At 40.4% G+C, this 20614-nt stretch overlaps 1 protein-coding gene across 1 annotated transcript in view; it reads left to right on the top strand.

The window, feature by feature from the left end:
• DENND1A (DENN domain containing 1A) overlaps positions 1–19548 on the top strand; it is a 216570-nt gene extending 197022 nt beyond the window's left edge. The window contains 3 exon segments of the mRNA XM_050907872.1: positions 4162–4250; positions 16816–17071; positions 17966–19548. Coding sequence (XP_050763829.1) covers positions 4162–4250; positions 16816–17071; positions 17966–19288 — 1668 coding nt within the window. The 3' untranslated portion in view covers positions 19289–19548.
• Positions 19549–20614: the final 1066 nt, after the last annotated feature.

Below are 20614 nucleotides of genomic sequence, written 5' to 3'. Positions count from 1 at the left end.
TTGGGACGCTTAATTTTTCTCCATGGAATAGATGAGTGAATACACATGAAGAAAGCGAAGTCAATATTTGGGCGGTAAAACATTAGTACCACATTATGGATGATATACATATATACTTTATGTTCATTTAAAATGCAAGCTGGGACTCTATGTAATTACATAGTGTAAAAAATGTAGGCACAGCATGTTGGCCAGAGGAAGTGACTCTTCCATAGAAGAACTACACAGAAATGATTCTCAGTGCAATACCTGTACTGTATTAGGCAGGGATACCTTATCTCAGCAGTTTTTAATTCAAAACACTTAACTGTAGGACAATTGTTATATATTAACTATGCCAGATGGCTTTAAAACTGGAGACTGTGCTGGATCTGCACCAGTGATTTTATTTTTTTAGTAGTACAGGAAAGTGGTATCAGTTTAGAAGGGGTGTTGGTTTTTGCAACAGCCTTGGAAGATACTTATTTCTATTCAGGACTTTTGCTTTATGAATATGATTCCCCCAAAAGGCAAATACATCTTACTCCTTGCTTCCTTATACATATACGTATGTGCATAAGAAAGAGAGAGATGCAAGTTTTCAAATCTAATCTTGCTAAAACTTGTTAAAAATGTGTTTCGGATGAGCAGGCAACTGGTTAACAAGTGCACTTGGGTGTGTGTTAACTTTTGATCTTTGGTGCATGTTCCTGTGTTACATTTCAATAGCATGTGTTTCTTTTCCTCCCTGTTTTTAACTCTGGGTGTTTAGCTTAACAGAGTCATTTTTATGGATTCGTGCTCTGAAGATTTCTGTTTTCTGTGTTTAAAGGTAGCATTGACTATGCTTGTATGTGTTCTCTTAAAAGTAATTGATATGGGAGACCCTCCCAGATACATTGCACTAGGAACAAACTTTCCATGGTACTACGGGGTTTCCGTAGTGCTTCATAGCCCTCTTGGTTTGTGTTTGGCAGGTGTATGAGGGCACATTGCAATTCCTCTGTACAAAAGTTGCTGAACAGTATTGTTCAGATTGAGTAATTTATTACATCAAAGTCTTGCTAAGACTGTTTAATCTCCCAGCTGTAGTGCATTAATAGTCCTCACTATAATGTCTTTGTGTCAACTGTCTTTGCTCCCAATGTGATTGATAAAAGGTTGGAAATGTAGTAATAAAAGCTCCTGTTGCATTCATCTAGCTGTGTCAATAAGTGGAACAGAAATGCTTCATTCATCAAGAGGAAATTCAAGATAAATGTAAATGATTATAATCACTCCCAAAAATATGCTTGTACCAAATATACATAAATTTGTTGTTGTTCAGAACTGTTATTTGGCTTTTAATAGTTGAAACACATTTTTGTGTGTGTAAATAATACTTTGTGCAGGCTGCTTTTTCCCTCTCTTAGTCTTGGCATATATTACAGAGGTGGGTATCGGCAAGTAATTTATCCTAGCCTTTTACAGCAAGCACTGAAAGAGGAGACCAGGTCCCTTCTCCCCAGGACCTCTTCCAACCAAGTCCACATAACACGAGAATTCCCGAGAGATACTGTTTTCAGGATATTTCTGTTATGAGGAGGAATCCATGGGCACTAGTCCTTGCAATATGAGTCATTGCTAATAACAAAAACACAGACCAAAGAAAGGTTAAGGAAGCAGAACAGATATGTTCTTTACATTCTGCTGTTTTGGAAATGAGTTGTGATGGTATTATGAGAGAGAGAGGGTTGTTGCTTATAATTAATAGAGATCTGTTTGGATTAATAGTGGCTGTTTGGAAACTTCATTCAATTAGAAAAAGTTAAAATATAATAATTATGCATAAAGTTGAAGGGGACAGTAATAAGCACGTTTAACCTTTCTGTACTGGATGTTTACCTTTATTCCTTTGGCTGTGTGCTCATGTAATTGGATTCCTTTCATACTTTTGCATTTGATAAGCATTTAACCTTGCCTATTTGGCTACATGAGGCTCAAAATCCAGCAAGGAATTGGCTTGATTCCTGGCTTTTCCCTGCAGTCCCCCATGAACAATGCTCTAAATCCTACTTAGCATGTCACCTTGCACTTTACTGGTCTGGTGGCCCCCTGGAGCCATCCAAAACTCTCATCTCTCTCCCTCGTCACCGTCACTCCCCCAGGGTACCACCCAAAAGGTGAAAGTGTTCACAGCATGATGACAAGCCAGCTTTACACATCATCTTCCAGCTCAGATTTAATTAAACAGGTTTCTTTCTTCCTCTCTTTTTCTCTTTCTCCTTCTCGCGCTCTTCCCCAATTCCTCTTGCCTTTCTCCCCCCTCTCTTGCACGCACTCGCTCTCTCTTGGTCTCTCTCTCTGTTTTATCAACCCTAATGAAGCAGTATTCTTCATCGATCCTGCTGATTGCCAGCCCATTCCTTTTGTTTGTTGGCACCGAGCCATTCAGCCGCACTCTGACAGCTCAGCTCGTCTAATTAGCTCTGTTGTTCTTTTCCCCATGTTTCACCACATTGCAAGTTCAGTTGAAGTTGCCACAAACTTAATCCTTCCATTCCTGCCATAAATTCACATTCTTAAGCCGTCTTTATTGTAGAGAGGAACAGCCTTGTGTGGGGACTGATCTTCAAGACCTTAACATCTGACCTTTTTATAAGCCCTTTTTCCTAAGAGATAGTGGCAATACATCTCTGGATTTCTTCATCATATCTGCTGTACACCATTTCCTTTGAAATGAAAATTCAATACAATAATCCTGCTACTATCTTCTGCATACCGTTGTGTAGTACAGAAAGAGCACACACAGTTCGGTGGCTTTTTCCTGGCAAGAAAATTTGAGGTTTATGTGCCTGGGGGGGGTGCGGAAAAAACCAAACCAAAACCAGAAACACCCCACCCCCCCAACAAACACTAAAAAACCCCAAAAAACAAACAAAAAAAACCTTGCAGAGGTGAGGGGAAATCTGCATCTATTCTATCATTGCAAACAAATTTATTAGTTATCCAAAGAGCGCTTAGGTTGTAGGCCTTTAACAGCTTCCTTTATATTGTGGCTATTAAGGGAGTACAAGCTCAGGGAAGTCAGAAGTTGAGTTGTATTCCTAACTTTATTTGAGGGCTTTGGGGATTTCTGTTGAAACTAGCATTCAGCTAAGCCAACAAATCAGACTCCGTTTCAGGTAAGGTAGCAGTTTCTTAACAAAAAATGGAAAGCTTGTTTGTACAGCCTGACCCTGATGCTGCAAATGTTCATTCCCACATTTGACTCAAAGGGATAAGTTCATCAACAGGATTACTCACTAGTATAGGTAGGTGCGTGCATAAACTTTGCCTATATAGTGATCATGAGTGCTTATTCCTTTTCTTGAAGTAAAGCTTGTTTGCTTGTGGAGTTAACGTAAGTAAATTAAGCTTGATTTCTGAACATTAGAAGGTGATGGAGATGTTATTTAAGATTGGATTGGCAGCAACATCATCTTCCACAGAAAAGCTTTGGATTTTATTACAGACAACAAAAGATAAACTAACATAACATTAGAGGTGATAATGATAATATGTCTGGCAATATGTTCAGCTGCTGAAAGGAAGCAAATTTTTAATGAAGAATGAGCTATGTTTTTCATGTTATAACATTTATTCTAAGTACAAATTTTTCAGTGCTCCCTTACACAGAAGTCTTCACTTGAGAAGTTGGGTTCCTATGAACAAGAGGACAAAAGGATCGTGATGTCAGAGCTGAACTCCACTTTCCAATATAATGTACAGCAACACACAGAATTTTCCCATTTTACTCTATCAACTAACTGTATAAGGGGAAGCTCACATTTAGGGAATCTTTTATCAGAAATTTACCCTGTACCAAACAGGACAGTGGAACAAATGTTCGTTGCTTTGCTAATAGCTAACAGTCAGTGACAAGCATATATGTTTCATTTGCTATTCAAAAACGTGGGGTTTTTTGTTCTTAAACAAGTTGTGGGTCCCTGTAGTTTATATTCATACTTTATATTCATTTGTATATCTATATTCATTTGTGACATTGTTGTGGCACAAAAAATAAAGACATTTAAAAGCAATTCTGAATGGAAGATACCTTTAAGATAACGGTGGTTAGGCATATTTTGTTATTTATGTCTGTTGTTTGATCAACTTGAAGTATTTGATGAAATGTCTTCTGTGTGTGTGTGTTTATAATAGGTTCGCCCCCCAAGACCTCATGTTGTTAAGAGACCCAAGAGCAATATTGCTGTGGAAGGACGAAGGACTTCAGTTTCTAGTCCAGAACAGTAAGTACCTTGCTGCTCTGCTTCTCTCTAGTTGCATCAACAAACAGTGCATTCAGAACTGGAACTAGCCAAAGGAGAAATTAAAAAAATGCTACAGATCAAAGTAAATTTTTAACTAACAAAAAATTTTTAATTTTTGGAACGTTTTAGAGGAAGTGTGAAAAAGCAAGAAACCAAAGGTTACTTATTGGAACATTCTGGTTTGGCAAGTTAGACAATCTGATCAGCCTGTTTAGTGAAAGTTTTCAGGTTTTGGAGGTTTGTTCATTTCTTTGTTGTCTTGTTTTAAACTATGCTTTAAATGAAATTGTTAGCCACATCCCTTCAAATCCACTGTTCTTGCCAGGCTTTACCTGGAAGATATAGAATTGTTTGTTTTATAGTGATGGCAGTAAGGGTTGTGTCTCATGCTTGTTAGAGTCCCATTAACAGAAGGTATGTAATGAGCTCTACAGTGAAGGCTTGTAGAGCTTAACTGTCTTGCATAGTACTAGCAAATTTATCATCCTTTTAGACTTCACTATGAAGTAAACAGGGGTAATGTTCCAAATAAGTTGTACTGCTGTAGCCTACTGCTTCTGTATAAAATGTGTTGGTTTCCAACATCTCTCTTGTTCATATGAACAGTATATTCTGTTGCCGTGGAGAGATTTTTTCAGATAGTTTCATGAATGTCACACATTAAAGTACTTTTTACAAAGAAGACAATACTGTGTATTGTTGCAGATATTCTTAACACGTTGCCGTAGTTGAGTTAATAATAGGCCATCAAGTGAAAACCTAAAAAGAGAATGGATATATTGAACCTTACCAACATAGCCCAAAAGACACTATTGTGTGTGACAAATATGTGTGTAGGCTGCATCAATATGCATTTTGGATTTAAAATTATTGGGATTCTTCCATGTGTAGCTGCTTCAACTGTTCAGAAGTACAAAATATTCAACAGCGCTAAGTTCTGAGTGGATACAGAGGCTGGTATTAGCTGCACTTCTTAAGGGTCCGAAAAAGCAGGTTGCCTCCTCTCAGTTCAGAATTTGGGAAGCTTCAGAACTGTGCATTTTGCCTGGGGCGGTTGATCTTAGAAGAAGGTGGTGTGAAAAATGTGGCTAGAGTAGGGACAGACCTGCTTGGCACTCCAGAGGAAACAACTGAGCAGTGAGGTAAGAACAGCAGGCAACAGAGCCAGTATACATTTTCCAAGTCGTGGCAAGATTAAACTAGTATTCCCTGCATGTGAAGCATCTTTGATGCTGTGCTTGAACAGTGAGTGGAGTAGCATTTTCCAAATGTCCAGTGTTGTGGCGGTGCAGCCTTAGCATGGAAAGTCACACTGGAACTGCTCACAGACTACAAGCAAAAGACTCAGGGGCCGCAAGATGGTTGCACTGATCTAATCTGTCTCAGAGACTTCCTTGTAATTCATCTCTACCTGTAGCACAAAGTAATTGCTTATATCACAGCCACTTCGCATTATTTGTTTATGTCCCAGCCTGTGGTGGCTTTATTGTCAGTAAAGTGAAATGCTTTAGCTGATGCCCAAGATTACAGGATATTTGTTGTATCTGAAGATACTAAAATCCCATTTAAAAAAAAAAAAGGTTGGTTTCTTTAAACACACCTTTTTCCCACATGTGTACCAGTTCCCTGTCACCACTGTGTATGAGGGAAAAAGAGGTGGAAGTTGGGTCCCTCCCAGCCTCCCCAAAGTTAAGTGCGTGGCTAGCTTTTTCCCAGCCACTGTAGGATGGGGAGATATTCTGGCTTTTAGCTAAAATGAATGGTCACTTTTAAATTCTACAGGATTATTTATCCATTTTGCAGTGGAATTTGATTGCCCTCTTGTGGAGTAGATTGCAAATCCTGCAAAAGGGCTTGTGCTGTTACAGGGTGGTAGCTGTCCCTGCACAAAGATCGTAGGAATTTTTAAAATAAAAGTTTTTTTCTTAATATTTAATATGATGAATCACTGCATGTAGGTGAAGGATAATTGAGTCAATTCAACCATTATGTGTGTTTCATATGAAGGATTATGCATGTTTGGATTCAAAAGCTGCTTGACCTTCCAGTGTGGCTTACTGCTAACGTGCATTTTCAGTTCCTGCCAGAATCAGTATCAGAACAGAAATAAACATAAACATGAATGATAAACATAATATTTATACTAATGCTAGTAATATATTGAATTACAATTATTATTTTACTTGGTTTTAATTTATTGCTGTTAATTTTAGTGAGTAAAAACTAACAGAGTAAACTATGAAAATTTTTTTGTGAAAACAACTGACAATAATCTACAAAAGATAATGAAGATGCTTTGTAGCTATAAACTGACTTATTTTTCTTCATGAGCATTTTACTGATAGATTTTTCCATCTTGTAAATGTGGAAGAAAACCAGGTAATGTTGCTAATACCACTGACACTTGCTATATGGTACCAGTTGTGGTCTCTTCCTGGTGTTTCACAGCTTCAGTATTTTATCCAGTTCAAATGCAATGTCACAGCAGGATCTGATTATTTTCATTCTTTCCTGTCATCAGCTTCAGGTGGCAAAACAAACTTTGACATAACTATTTCCAGATAGTTAATTGTAGAATATTGCACTCAACTAGATCTCCTGTAAGGTGTCTGGTTCGAGTGTTTTAATAAAAACAAGTTGGGGCAGTGGGGGAGACAGGACACACGACACGCAACGATGACGAGACTGACACTACAGTTGTGATTTCAGAAGTACAAGTGGAGGAAATATCGAACCTTGTACTTAAATAAAGCTCAAATAAATGGCTTACCTAAGAAATAACTTCAGGTGAATACCTTTGAAATAGGTAATGACTCAGTAATCCTGACCTTTTCCTTACTATTTATCTCAAAATGACATTTTGAATAAAGGAAAAATATTTTTTTAAAATAGTAATTAAAGATAGGATTTTCATGACATTTTTCACAAACTTCCTGTATTGTTCTGAAATGAAAACATAAAGCCAGGTGTTGTCTCTTTAAAAAAATTTGCATTGTTTTCTCTCTCTTGGACAATACTAAAATGAATGAAAACACCACAATATATATTTTCACTTGTGTTACTTGGTAGCGTTGGAGTACCCTTATTGCAGATCAGAGGAGATTCCGTGAAAGCAGCAGCAGCGCTGACGGGGTGCTTTTCTTAAACTAAACTTTACCAAAATATTTAGCTTAATTGCACTGGTTCCAAAACTAATTATTAGACAGTTTTTTCTGGTACTTACGTGTGGGATATGTTTGTGAGGTGGAGCTTCTGCTCAATGAGAAGTTTCTTTCTGTGTTTAAAACTAACACTAACTTTTTGGTCTTGAATGATTACATGAAGGCTTCAGAGACATTTCCCAGGATATGTGTCTCATGAGCTCGGACTGTGACATTTACATCCTCCTTCCAGCGGGTGGAGACAGGATTCTCAGGGCAGCGTGCCACTAACCCCTACGCGAGCCTGACACCCAGTGAACTCATTTCACAGGGCAGCCTCTTCTCCATTTGTAATGTTGCATGTCACCTCTGAAAAGTAAACCATTATGTAGGCATCCTTTCAGTTGTTACATTGATTCATGCATTTTTTATGATATTAGGAAATTTATATCTTCAGTTACGTGAGTTAATTTTCTTTAATGTGTGTAAAAGAAAAACATTGTTTTGGGGGTATAAGTGCTCATTCTCTAGTCAGTCTTCAATTAAAACACCCGAGGGCGGGAGCAGTGACTTCAAAGAACACCCAAGATTATTGCTAATGTCTGTTGTTAAACCATCATATTCAGAAGAGCTGGTGGGAGAACTGTTGTTTCCCCCATCAAAATTTTCAGTGAATTTTTTTTCTATTTCAATAGAAAGGTGTTTTTTTTTTTACAATTTTATCAATAATTAAGGTTTATGATGTTTATGATTCTTAAAAATTTGTCATTAAATATAAAATGTATAATTTAAAAAAAAACCAACACTTTTTTTAGTTATAAGGTAACAGGAAGAATTTGTAGATGAGAGCTCAGAAAATGCTGGATTACCACCTGGGGCAATCCTAGACATGTGGGACATGCCTCCTTAAACACAAATTAGTTGTTCACAGAAATAAGAAGTTGCATTTTTAACAGATAGGCAGTTTTTTGAGAGCTCTCTTTTACACCACAGCAAGATTTCCTATTAAATGTAGAATAGGCTTCCCGAGTGCTCTAGGATCTGTCGTCTGTAAGTACCGACTAGCTGGCTTCCAGGGCATGCAGAGTGGGAGGAAATTAAAATAGGAAATCAGAGGGTCAGGCTCACAATTAACAGCATGTCAAAAGGCTCTTGGGCCGGCTAAACCCATGTCAGTGCTGCAGCAGTTCATTATGGCTTTCCAGAAGTCGTGTAGGACTTAGGGAAAGCCATTAGCTTCTCTTATATCATATGAATGAAAACAGGATGCAGTGCAATAGTGGGTTATTACACTGAATTCAGTATGAAGTCAGCACGATGGCTATGTTGAATGATACAGGCTCATAAAGCACATTAAATTCCAGTTGTTGTAACCAGGCTCTCAGAGCTCTGCCACACAGAATTTGTGTATGGTAAAGGTTTGCCATGGCACCACTGCAAGCAAAGATCTCTACTTAGGAAGAAAGCTAAGCCAGCAAGTACCTGTATGAACAAGGATGGCTGGAATCAGAAAGAAAATACTGCGGGCTACAGACAGTTAGTCTGCAGCTGCAGACAGCAGACAAGACTCACTGCATGTGCTTTGGTTCTTCTACCTTGGGAAAATTGGTGTAGGGGAAGCTAGATACAATGAAGGTGGTCCCAAGAAAGCAGATGTCCAGCAAAGGGACAGCAAACGGGAAAGAAATGTACGGAGAGCAGTCGGGTTTTGTTGCAGGCCTTGCCAAAAAAGAACTGTAGCACAAGGCAGGCAGGGCTGCCCTTCGGGAACCCCGGTCCTTCCTGGCTCTCCCACCTTTCTGGTATGATGGTTTAAAAGAAACTTCAATTTTGGGGCCTATTTCTGCTGTCTGCTTTGGAGTGAACCTACCAAATGTATGCAGCTTGCCTTTGTAAAGGAATATGATAGCTGCAGGGGAAATTGGTGAATAGATCCTTAGTACTGATTAATAGGACAAAAATGTGAAACGACTTTGTAGAATCTTGCATGTAGATCTGTCAGAGCAAACAGAGGTGTCATCCTACTTGTTCCCACTTTAAATTCTTTGTTAATATTTCCAGCTCTCTAGAAAATTTGTAAAAAGTTCATAGAACCTATAAAACAATTAGTTACCTGCCTTTACTGGGTGTAGTGATCACAAGCTGTTGTTTGTGTTATCTGGCTGGATGACTTGTGATATTAATTTTTTTCTTGTTTTAATTTAAAATATCCTTTATGCTAATGTTTCTGTTTTTCTGGAAATATTCTGCTCCTAGGAACATTCACAGTATACGAAGTGACACTTTAAAAATCAAATAGATATTTTAATATTTTTGTTAGCTCACACTTGGGTGTACTGACTATTCAGAATATGCAGGAAGGAATTCCAGTGATAGGTCTGTGCTTTGTTCAGATTGAATAGTTACTAGGTAATCCCCTCAGTCCCAAGTCTCCTATTTCATACTGGCAAGAAAAAGCCCATGCATTCAAATCCCTCATTCTCTTCATTTTACTGTCTAAGAGGGACAAATTCCTTAATTCCCTAGAGCTGCTGTATAGCTATTCTTTAAAAAAATATATTAATTGGAAAAAAAAAAAAATCCTCCCTCAAATTTGAGAAGCCCTTTTTAGGAGAATAATGACAACAAGTCCATGCTACCGCTTTGTACCATAATCTCTATAATCTGGAAAAAGCAACACAGTTAATAAAATACACAAATTTCATTTTCTCATAACCAAAATATCTTTTAAAATTATTACAGAATTCTCCTTATTAATTCCCATATCCTGTACTCACATTTTCTGTATATATTTTTTCTATCTCAAGTACATTTAGGTGTCAATTAAATTTGAAATATCTACATTTGTCAGCATTTCATTTTTGGCCAGTGTGATGTGCTGCTGATTTGTCCATGCATCCTGACACATGAAAAAAGCTCCTGAGATGCAGATCTTCCTCATTAAAAAAGAAACCCATACTATCATAATGGTACGCAGAGCCATGGAGCGCATCCCCAGCTTTATTGCGCTGTGTTTCTGACATGATATTTAAAAAGGAACAGCCACGGCTGTCAGTACTGTCATATGCTAGTGCTAACCGAAGACATGTTAAACTAAACATTAGAAAGAGATCAGCAAGTCATCTGCATGGTAACTCAGCTAAGAGATTAGGTAGGCAGGAGCTGGTGCAGTCATGTGGAGATGATGAGGGTTGTAGCTGTGACGGACACATCCTTTTTTCCCTCTAAGACTGCAGCAGTGCCTGCCTTGTAGCCGGGCTTGCTGTGACCTGCCTTTTCAGAGACAGCTCTTTGTGTATGAAATTCTAGCAAGTGGTGGGTGGCAGACTGCAGGAGAGTTGCCGAATTGGGTTAATGAGGGAATAGGCACTTTTTTTGGATTCTGCTGCCTCCAGCTAATAAAAAAAAAATTAAACTTGGACAATTTTAGATTGTTCATCCCTTGTCTCGGACCAAAATCTCTTACAGAGCACACCAACAGTGAAACTTAAGTGCTTTCTTTTTTCTAATTATGAGATCCCACTTTCATTTAAGGAGTCTTGCAACAGCAACAAAACCGGTGCATATTAACTTGCTATATATTTGATCTTACTTGCACTGAGCTGCACTGAAGTGCAATTGATGATCTAGGCAACAAGATCCTATCTTATTTCTTCCTAGTTGGTTCCCAGTTTATTGAATATGTGCACACAGACACAATGCATTTGAATTTAGCATAGTCTGAAGGCAAACAAAAGGTATCAGAAGCAGTGCTTTAAGGGCAACTGCACCAAGACATTTGTTACATGCCGTTACCAAACATTTAGTGTATCAGCAAGATATGTGGAAATTCAATATCGCTCTTGATTTCTGGAAATAATTTTAGATTTTCTGGAATCATGTTAAACGGTAATTTACACTCCTAAACATGTATGTAAGTTCAAAAAAGCAATATTTTTAAAGTATCTTTGATTTCTGATTTATTTTAGGTGGAGCCTTTTGTTAATGTAAATTGAAATTTTTGGATAATAATCACTTTCTTTAAAAAAAAAAAAGAGGAAAAAAAAGTAAGTAAAAAAAATGTTATAGCAAATTTTTCCTAATGCGGTGGCACCACCTCCCTTTCCCTGGATGCCCATTATAGCAGAAGAGAGGAAAAGAACAGCTATGCAACAGCTTTAATTGGAGCACCACAGACTATCATTTAACACTATCAGCTGCATCCACTGCCACCACTATTTTAGACTTTTTATTAATTAGCTCTGACCTGATTGTGAATAAACACTTATTCACAGTGGCAGCTCGAGCCCTCTTGAGCTGTCGGTTGCAGTGTCCAACTTCTCTTTTTCTGACCTAATCTGATTTTCATAATTTTCTTATATAGTTATTTAGTGATTGAGACAAAAGAACTAAGAGAGTGAAGCCTGATTATGAATTCAAGTGCCACTAGAGGTAGTTTGTCAGTATGTGTGTTCTATAACGGCAACAAATCAAATTCTTTCTCTTTCTATCCATGCTTTTGGTCCTGTTCTGATTTCAGCATATCCTCGTCTTACCTATAATGTACATAGTGGTGTGATACATTTGCATTGCTCTACGATACCTACAGGATCGGGACCTATCCTTTGTTCCACATGATGAGCCTGGTTCTGCTTACACTGAAATAACAAATTTTATTCTGGACCTCAGTAGTAGCAAAATTAGGCTCCCCATCTCAATTGCGTATTGCTTTGTGTCATTCACAATGTGTGTTTTGATTCACTACAATAACTAGCATATTATCAGTGATATGTGGTTGATAAAATGAAGATGTTTGGGAAGAGACCTCATTCAGATGGCTAGAAACAATGTTTGCCTTTATGATCCTAGTGATTTCTTTTCCATTGTTCTAGTAATGTGGGGAAGAAAAGAGAGAGCTGTAAATGATGCTCTCTAGCAACATCTATCAGCGTTCATCAGCCTGTTGTTTGGTCCATAAGACATATAAAGGTGGTTTATAATGCTGTTGAAAAGAGGTTTTCTTGGGGTTTTTTTTCATTTCCACTCATGCACACTTAGATATGCCAGAAAGGAATTGAAATGGGGAGAATAAATAAGAAACAATAAATAACTGTTAAAAATTGAGTATATGTTTTATTATAAGTGCATATAGTTTTGGTGGCTGTACACTGTTTTCCTTGAGTTTTAGAAGATTGAAAAGCACTGGGCTATTCTGCCTGGGGTAGAGGCCTCTGATTAGTACTGGTAAATCTTGATGTGCTTTTACTGCTTTCAGTTACTTGTGAAGCATTTGTCTTAATATTTAATTTGTGAGAATATATTTTCTGTAAGCTCTTTTGCCATCCAGAGCTTCAGTGTTTCAGAGGGCAGTGGCCCTTGCTTCATACTTTACTAAAGATTAGGATATTTTAGCATTACAAATGAGGCAATATTTGCTATTAATTTCTTCATACTCTTCAACCTCCTCGTTCCAGTGTATTTCTGCTTAAGTACCCTGCTCCTGTACTCTTTCCTCTTCTACTAAAGCTGATGGTGCATTTAATTGTTTAAAGCAGTGATAGCCACTTCTGAATTTGCTCCAGTGGAAACAGTGAATCTTAGAAGCTTCTACTTTATGCAGAAAAGAGTAATTTACTGGGTTTTTGGTTAAAATTAAGTGAAGAAACTGATAGCTACAATAAATAATAGAAAAAATATTCATGAATTCAGCCAGCTTTAAATATTTTTCTTTTATCCCCCAACCAGTGTATGTTTACCCAGACCTATATAGGCATGCACAGTTAGTTTTACATTCACAAAAAATGTAGGCATTGTCGTCATGAGGTACAGGAGCAAATCCTGGAGATGTGACCTCTGTGTATAAAATAAAGATGACTAATATGTTCTTGTCAGAAGTCTGGTGAAATGTTTTTGGTGGTGGGTGGTTGGTTTTTCTGGGGTTTTTTTGTTGTTTTGTTTTGTTTTGGGTTTGGTGTTGGTTGTTGGTTTGTTTTTTTTTAATTACAGCTAAAGTGTGTTTCCAGAGACATTTCTGATTTTAAGAAGTTTTCGTCTGAAAGGATTTTTGTTCCAGGCCACTGCTAATGAATTCATAGACTGATAGTTACTGTCCTGTGATGCAGGAGAAATTAGCTTGAATCCCTTTTCTGCCAGACTTTGAAAGTAGTTAACCATTGAGGAAAGAAACATATACACCTTACTTGACAAACTGCATTTCATAGAAATCCTTGGACAGTTTTGTTTTTCTTCTAGTGTGAAGCAATTTCAGATCTCAAAAACAGATACAAGTAGGAATTGTTACCCTCAAGTCAGCTCCTCTCATGTATCAGACTAATGTCAGTCTAAATATCTATAAAGCAAAGAGGTAGATCTAATATTTGTTTGCTTGTAGTCAGAGCTCAGAGAATCTGAGTAGCAAAGATGTATTTCTAAAGAACAAAAAGATGCCCAACTCTCTAGAAAATGTAGTGGGGAAAAGGTGGGTCTCTGTATTGGCTTCTTTTGCAATATGGCTGTGATTGCAGGTCTTAGTACCCTTCCCGACTAGATGGCACCCTAGACATTTTTAGAAGAGTTGTATTTTCTGCCTGAAAAGTAGAGCTCAACATTTACCTGCAGAGCACTTTGCAGTGGCAGTCAGTCACGTTCAGAAACGATTTAGAGCCTACGAATCACTTGGTTTCTCTCTCCTCTGGAGCTTTGAATGTGACAACTTGGTAACTGCCTTTTCTCTTCCTGTTTCCCTCAGCCTTGTAAAGCCCATGCGACACTATACAGTCTTCCTCTCTGAGGACTCTTCTGATGATGAATTTCAGCAGGAGGAGGATCCTGTCTCTGGCTTCTCTGAAAACTTTTTCTTCTCTGCTCCTTTCGAATGGTCTATCCTTTATTCTTTCATTGTATTAATTCAGTCTTTGAACAACAGTTTTTGCCTTGGTCAGGGTGCCTGCTCCTATACTTGGAATTTTGGAAATGCTCCTGCAGTCTTTGTACGGTGCTTGATGAATGTTCAGCGTTTCTCCTGCTTGCTTGTTTTGATATTTAGCGGCATGCAAAAGCATACTCCTGCATGAAACACTATGCAGCAATGCACAGCTTATGGTTTTACATCGACTCGAGCTCTGTGGGATGTAACCCTTCCACTTGCCCTTTGTTCCAATGTGCTGCTTGTGCTCCTGTCCAAACCTTCTGCCATTCTTCCTTGTGCAGTGCTAGCTGTGCTTTTTGGATTGTCCTGTGAGCCTTATTTCAGTGCAGTTATCGGCTTTTTCTAGTTTCACTTGCTCGATCCCAGCCTCTCTGTTCTGTCAAGTACCACATCGTCAGTAACTATGGGGAGTCGCCACGCAGATGTCCTCCGAGGGCTGGGAGTACAATCTGACCTAAAATTGTACAAGAAACAGGAAGCAGTTTGTTGGGTTTACTCACTGTGTTATTTGTTTCCAACTTTTTAATTTATAAATTGTTGTAAATTCCCAAATCTCTCTAACTTAGTCTTGCCTTAGTTTTGAAACACGGTGCTGAGCAGCTTGGCCATGTTGCAGCTACCAGTCTGCGAGAACGGTACGTTTAAGCGCTGGCTGCAGGGTTCTGCCACCTGCCCAAGGTACCCGTGTTAGGGGAACGAGCGTTACCTGTCAGCTCCTGTTTACCTGGCCGGTCTTCCCGGGGGCCTGAGCCTATCTTTGAGATGAGACTACCAGTGTCACGTGGAGGGTGCACACTGATTCAGCTGTGCTAAATACCTCTTACTGCATATTTGAACGTACCAACCCCGGAGGGCAGTCTTGAGCTAAGGCCTCAGTGAATGTCATCCAGAGGATTTGTTCTTTCCTAACCTCACCTGCTTGAGGATTTCTAGGGGGAGAAACGGAGGTAAATTGCACAGAATTACACTCATTCTTTTAACAAATGCAGTTACTGGCTTGACCAGAACCTGTAGGAGGAGGTGCCAGGGTACCGTGCGCTGCTGCTTCAGAAATCTGCGTGATGCCAGATCCGGGCAGTTCCAGGTGCTGGGAGATGGATGCCCCATCACATCTGAGGAACTGGAGCCTGCTGCATGCAGTAGTGTTAGACTAGGCTGGAGCAAGAGGCTGCCGGTTTGGTAGTGGAGTCTCCAATTGCTAAAATTCATGGTGTGATGGAGAAGGCAGGTTCAGAGACTGACAGGGAAGGGACGTGACTGCAGGCAGTTGGGCGTGGGGAGACAGACATATAGGTTCAGTAGCAAAGGGCCAGAAAAATGTTCCCACACTCTTGTGTTTGGGGTGGAGGAGTCCAGGCTGCTAAAATGGTTTGTTTGCAGCATATTCCTCGGGGGTTTTTTTGCAGCGTGATCTAATGCTTAGCAGATGAGCACGTTATGTGAGAGTAAAGATACGACCGAGATTAGCAAAATCACCCTCTTCCTAAGGACATGTACCATCAGCTGTCTGTCTTGTACTTGCATTATTACATTCTTGTGTTGCTAGCTGAATGCCTGCTATTTATGTGTTGATGAATGAAGTAAGATGGGCTCTTTATAAATTTGCATGATATAGATGTCTTATAATAAAATACGGAAAGAGGAGGAGGGTTCTTCCATAGTATCTGTTTTTGCAGGTCTCACAAATATTTTCTTTTAATTGAAACCTTGTTTAAATGCCATAGTAAAACGGGCTGTCAGTCAAATGCCAATCACCACAGATATGTATGGCACTTCTTGTTATTAATTGGACGCGCATTATGCTGCTGTTCTCTGTACACAGAACCAATATGCAAATCTGCTGGTGTTCATTTTTTTGCTGAGGTATGTGCAAGAAAAGCATCCTGCTAACTCGGCCTTGGCTGTAAATGTAAAATAGGTGTCTCCATAATGGATTGTGTTGTGTCTTGATAAGATGACACCAATGTAATCATTGGAACTCTGCACAGTGTTCCCAATTATTGCAGGAAAACACTGAATTACGTTCTGTGCTGAGTTAGCTTGAAGCAAGAGAATGTAAGTGCCTGCAAAACACCGGGCACTTTGCAGTGCACTTCCTCTGACTTCTTGTGTAAAAGGAGTGAGCACAGTAGCAGTGGGCTGCCTGAGGGGGAGGGCCAGACTGTCAAAATGGAGAGCTAGCGTCCAGTTATTCCTGCTCCGAGAGAGTTTCCTCACCAGCCTGTCTGTAACTGCATGATCACAGCTTTCCTCTGAGTACTTCCCACTTACGCCTTTTTCCTTTCTCAAAACCCCCCGAGTGCCGAATCGTCTTTGTATGTCCTTCTGCCCTTGGTCACTTTGCTCACACGCCTGCTGTTCACAAGGCAACGTAAGCTGTATTGTGCCACCCAAAAGCTTTTTGTAAAGCCATCCAGCTCCTTCGTAAATACTTATTTTAAAAAAAAAAAAATCAGAAAGACAGTCATTTGCAACATGATTTTTGTTTCTCTCCTAGGCCTCAGCCGTACCGGGCCCTGAAAGAATCTGATAGTGCTGATGGGGAAGAGGCGGTCAGTCCAGAAAAATCAAAAGAGCCTCTGCCTCCAAGCCCTCTGCTCTCAAGCAAGGCCACAGAAATCAACCTCCTTGAAGACATTTTCCCTAACTTAGAAGTAGAAACACAGCCCCAGCCTCTCAGCCAAGCTAAGAGCCTAGAAGACCTGCGGACTCCCAAAGAAGAGGGAGATCAGCGATGCACATTTGATTACCAGGTTCGGACAGGGTTTCATGTACGCTGGGGGGTTTTGCACAGAACTGGGGCTGGCTGTCTTCCGTTATTCTCTGAGGAACATTTTCGTATTATTGGGTAGATGCATCCATTGTCCAGGCATTTGTTCATGTGTTTCAAAATTCATTTCTGAATTAAGAAATTATTGGAATGGGACTCAGTTATAAGACAGTAACTTTTCCCACTAGAACTACAGCCTTTACTTCTAAAGGAGGAAATATTTGCCCTATTCCTCAGAATCTGTTTTGTCCATTGGCTATCACGCACAGTTATCTTTGAAGCTGATGCTCAGCAGTGAGAACGAATACCTGGGAATTTTCAGGTCCCCTCCAAACTGCATGTTTTTTAAATGACCTTCTTTTAATCTGGCCATTTTGGTCTAGGCATCATTTGAACAATCTAGATTGTAGAAGAGAGATTCTTTATGAAGAACTTCGCTGAATATATGCAGCTTAGAAAGTGCCAAACTGAAGCAGACTCTGAGATCTTCATGTGACATGAAAGAATGTCATTTCTACCTTATATTTAATTTAGTGTTATATCCAGATATTTCATTTGACAGCTTTTTCCATGCAGCAATTAAGGCTTCTCAGTTTCTGTACCTTAGATATACATACGTGCTCCTTACTTGGCTAACAACAGATGCCACAATATGTCACAGCTGAACAACTCATTAGAGGCAGAGCTGGAATTAAAACTGCAGAGTCCTGCTTCTGATCTCCTGTCTGTCCTTCTAGGCTGCATGCTGTTGTCCCTCTCCAGTGTTCGCAGTCTGTGGACAGATCCTCTTCCACTTGTAGCTCAGCAGCCTGCCTTCACTTATGCTCTATGTTGTGAGGAGATAAAAGTTAACATTTTTTTTAATGCTTTCTTGCAGAGAATGGATCTTGGAGCGTCTGAGAGGAACAGGATTGTGCCAACCATGAAGCTGTCTCACCCTTACAACAAGCTGTGGAGTATGGGTCATGATGATATGGCTATTCCTACCAAGTATTCCCAAAGCTCACCGGAAAGGCCCTTGACTGCACTTGGTAACATGCCGCCAATCACAAGGAGACCCCGGAGCAGAGACAGCATTCTGGCTCCTGCAGAAAAGGAGGAATCAAATCCTGCCATTCAAGGGAACATCACCATTCCTAGGCCACAGGGAAGAAAGACTCCTGAACTGGGGATAGTGCCACCACCACCAGCACCCAGGGCTTCCAAGCATCAGACTCCAGCTGGGACAACAGAAATTCTCACCACGCATGCTACAGGACATAGCCATTTGGTTTCAGATCTTATCCCAGAGCCCTTTGGAGTTGGTAGTGTGTCCTTAGACCCTGAAATCCAGCAGTCTGTAAATTATTCCTCTCATCCGTCTCAGCTTTTGTCCAGTGCTGCCAGCACTGCTGAGATGCTCCAGCCTGTCAAAGTGAAGACAGAAAATACAGGTAATGAAAGCGACTACCTTCTTAATCTCCTGGATCCATTAAAAACAGCCAGCTGGCAGAGCAGCGGCCCACAGCAAGGCCCCCGCAGCCTGCAAAGCTCAGCCACTCCACCTTCTGCAGCTAGCTTTGTCTCGGTGGCAAGTGACTTTGTGTCTCCTCCAGCTGCACCATTTGTCCAGCCGCTTGGTTATCCTTCCCCAGCACCACCGCCTTTTTTACAGCCATCTCCTAATCCATTTACGCAAACAGTGCCAGGAGCCCTTTCAGTGTCTCTAGTTAGACCCCCAAGGGGCTCTTTCACCCCCTCTTTAGGTCACGCTTATAGCTCTAGCTTCATAACACCTAATTCTAGCTTCTACCCACCACAAAGACCTCAACCAAACATTTCAACGCTATCCATGCCAAACTTGTTTAGCCAGGCTCCAGCTGTGCCACCAGCTAGCTCCTTATTGCTGCAGAGCCACAGCCCTTCTCCAACAAGCTCTCTACAGCCGGCATGTTTAAGCGGTCCTTCTAAAGCCAGAACATTACAGGTGGGCCAGTCCAGCTCAAAGGTAGATCCCAAACAAGCACTAGCTCTCCTGTCTAATGAACCCCCTTTGATCCCTTCCAGGCCAGCTAAGGGCTTAGAGTCAGTGTTACTATCCTCAAAATCTGAGGAGACAAAAGATCCATTTGAAGATTTGTTAAAAAAGACAAAGCAAGACGTGTCATCCACACCAGGTAAGGTTGAACAGCTCAGAAAGCGATGGGAAACCTTTGAGTAACGCTCCCAATGGCCTTTTGGTGTCCCTTTGGAATTGACAGAGGGTTTTTCTGTTTTTTTGAGCCAGCATAAAACCAAGCATTTCTTTTATGGAAGGCTGAGCCAGGATAGCTGCAGGACCATCACCGTGCTGCAATTCACACACGAGTGCTTTTTGCCCAGAGTTCAGAGTCCCCCCGTTGTCCTGGTCCCTGCAACTGCTTCCTCACTCTCCGCCACTGCAAACCCCCGGGACTCTTGCATTGACCAAAGCATGAGGGTAGTTGGGTTTGGGTGTTGGGTTGGGTTGGGTTTGGTTTGGTTTTCCACACGTAGCTTTTCAGACACTACTACTGATGCAGAAGTTACTCCTTCCCTTGCATTTTCAGTCCGTAGCGCAGCCGGGAGCATGACACGGCACATTGTACTAGTGGTTTTTTCCTGCCTGCGTGAATGGTGTTCAGTTTTTCTTGCATTACACATATAGCTGTAATGTTTTGCTTTCACAGGTAAAGTGCAGCAAACAAACCCAGACCTGTGGGCTGCACTGAATTAATCCATTAGGCTCCGAGTTTGCCCTGTCTTGAAATACAGACATTCATTTAGGTTGTTCATTTAGCATGAGCTTTTGTTGCAGATTTTTGATTTCCCTCCCCCAGTACGCTGACGCTGAGGTAAGAGGGACCTCTCTGGTGCAGAATTGTCATAATTCCTTGTTGCAACAAAACCATAGCACAGAGCAGTTGCTCAGGGTTTGGTCCTGCATCTCTGTTGGGAAACTGGAAACACCAGCAATTGTTTTTCTTTTTTGGGTTTTTGTTTGTTTGTTTTTGTTAAATACATCAGAAAATAGAGACCATCAAGAGTATCCTAGTTCTTATATATGTGTATGTTAATATTATATATAAATCTTATAAATGGCAGTATATGAATGGGATATAACAATATCTTACTTGATTATTACAAACAAACAAAAAAGAGAAAAAAATTGGGGTATAAAAGTTCCCAGCTCATGAGTTCAAGTTAAACGCCAGTGTGCTGACAAGATGGCCTGAGCGCAGACAGCTTCAAGCTGCAGCGCTTGTCCGGGCAGGCAGGAACCAGACTCCCAGTTGAGCTGAGCGAGTGCTGTCGTGCTGGGAGGCCAGCGCACGGCAGCTGCCTGTCACCGCTGGACTTCAGAAGTGCGAATTGCTGCCTTGCAGCAACTGGGATTTCATTCTGGTCTGCAAGGCGCTCGGCTCCTTCAGCCTGTCTGAAAAACCACAGTCTTCATCCCGCTGGTGATGAGAACCGTTTGCTGGTATAACAAGACATGAACTGGACGATGACGTGGACTGTGAGGTCA

This window comes from Gymnogyps californianus, chromosome 18, assembly GCF_018139145.2.
Source record: "Gymnogyps californianus isolate 813 chromosome 18, ASM1813914v2, whole genome shotgun sequence".
NCBI lineage: Eukaryota > Metazoa > Chordata > Aves > Accipitriformes > Cathartidae > Gymnogyps > Gymnogyps californianus.
Note: the sequence above shows the minus strand (reverse complement) of the source record. Positions and strands in the feature narration are given on the sequence as shown.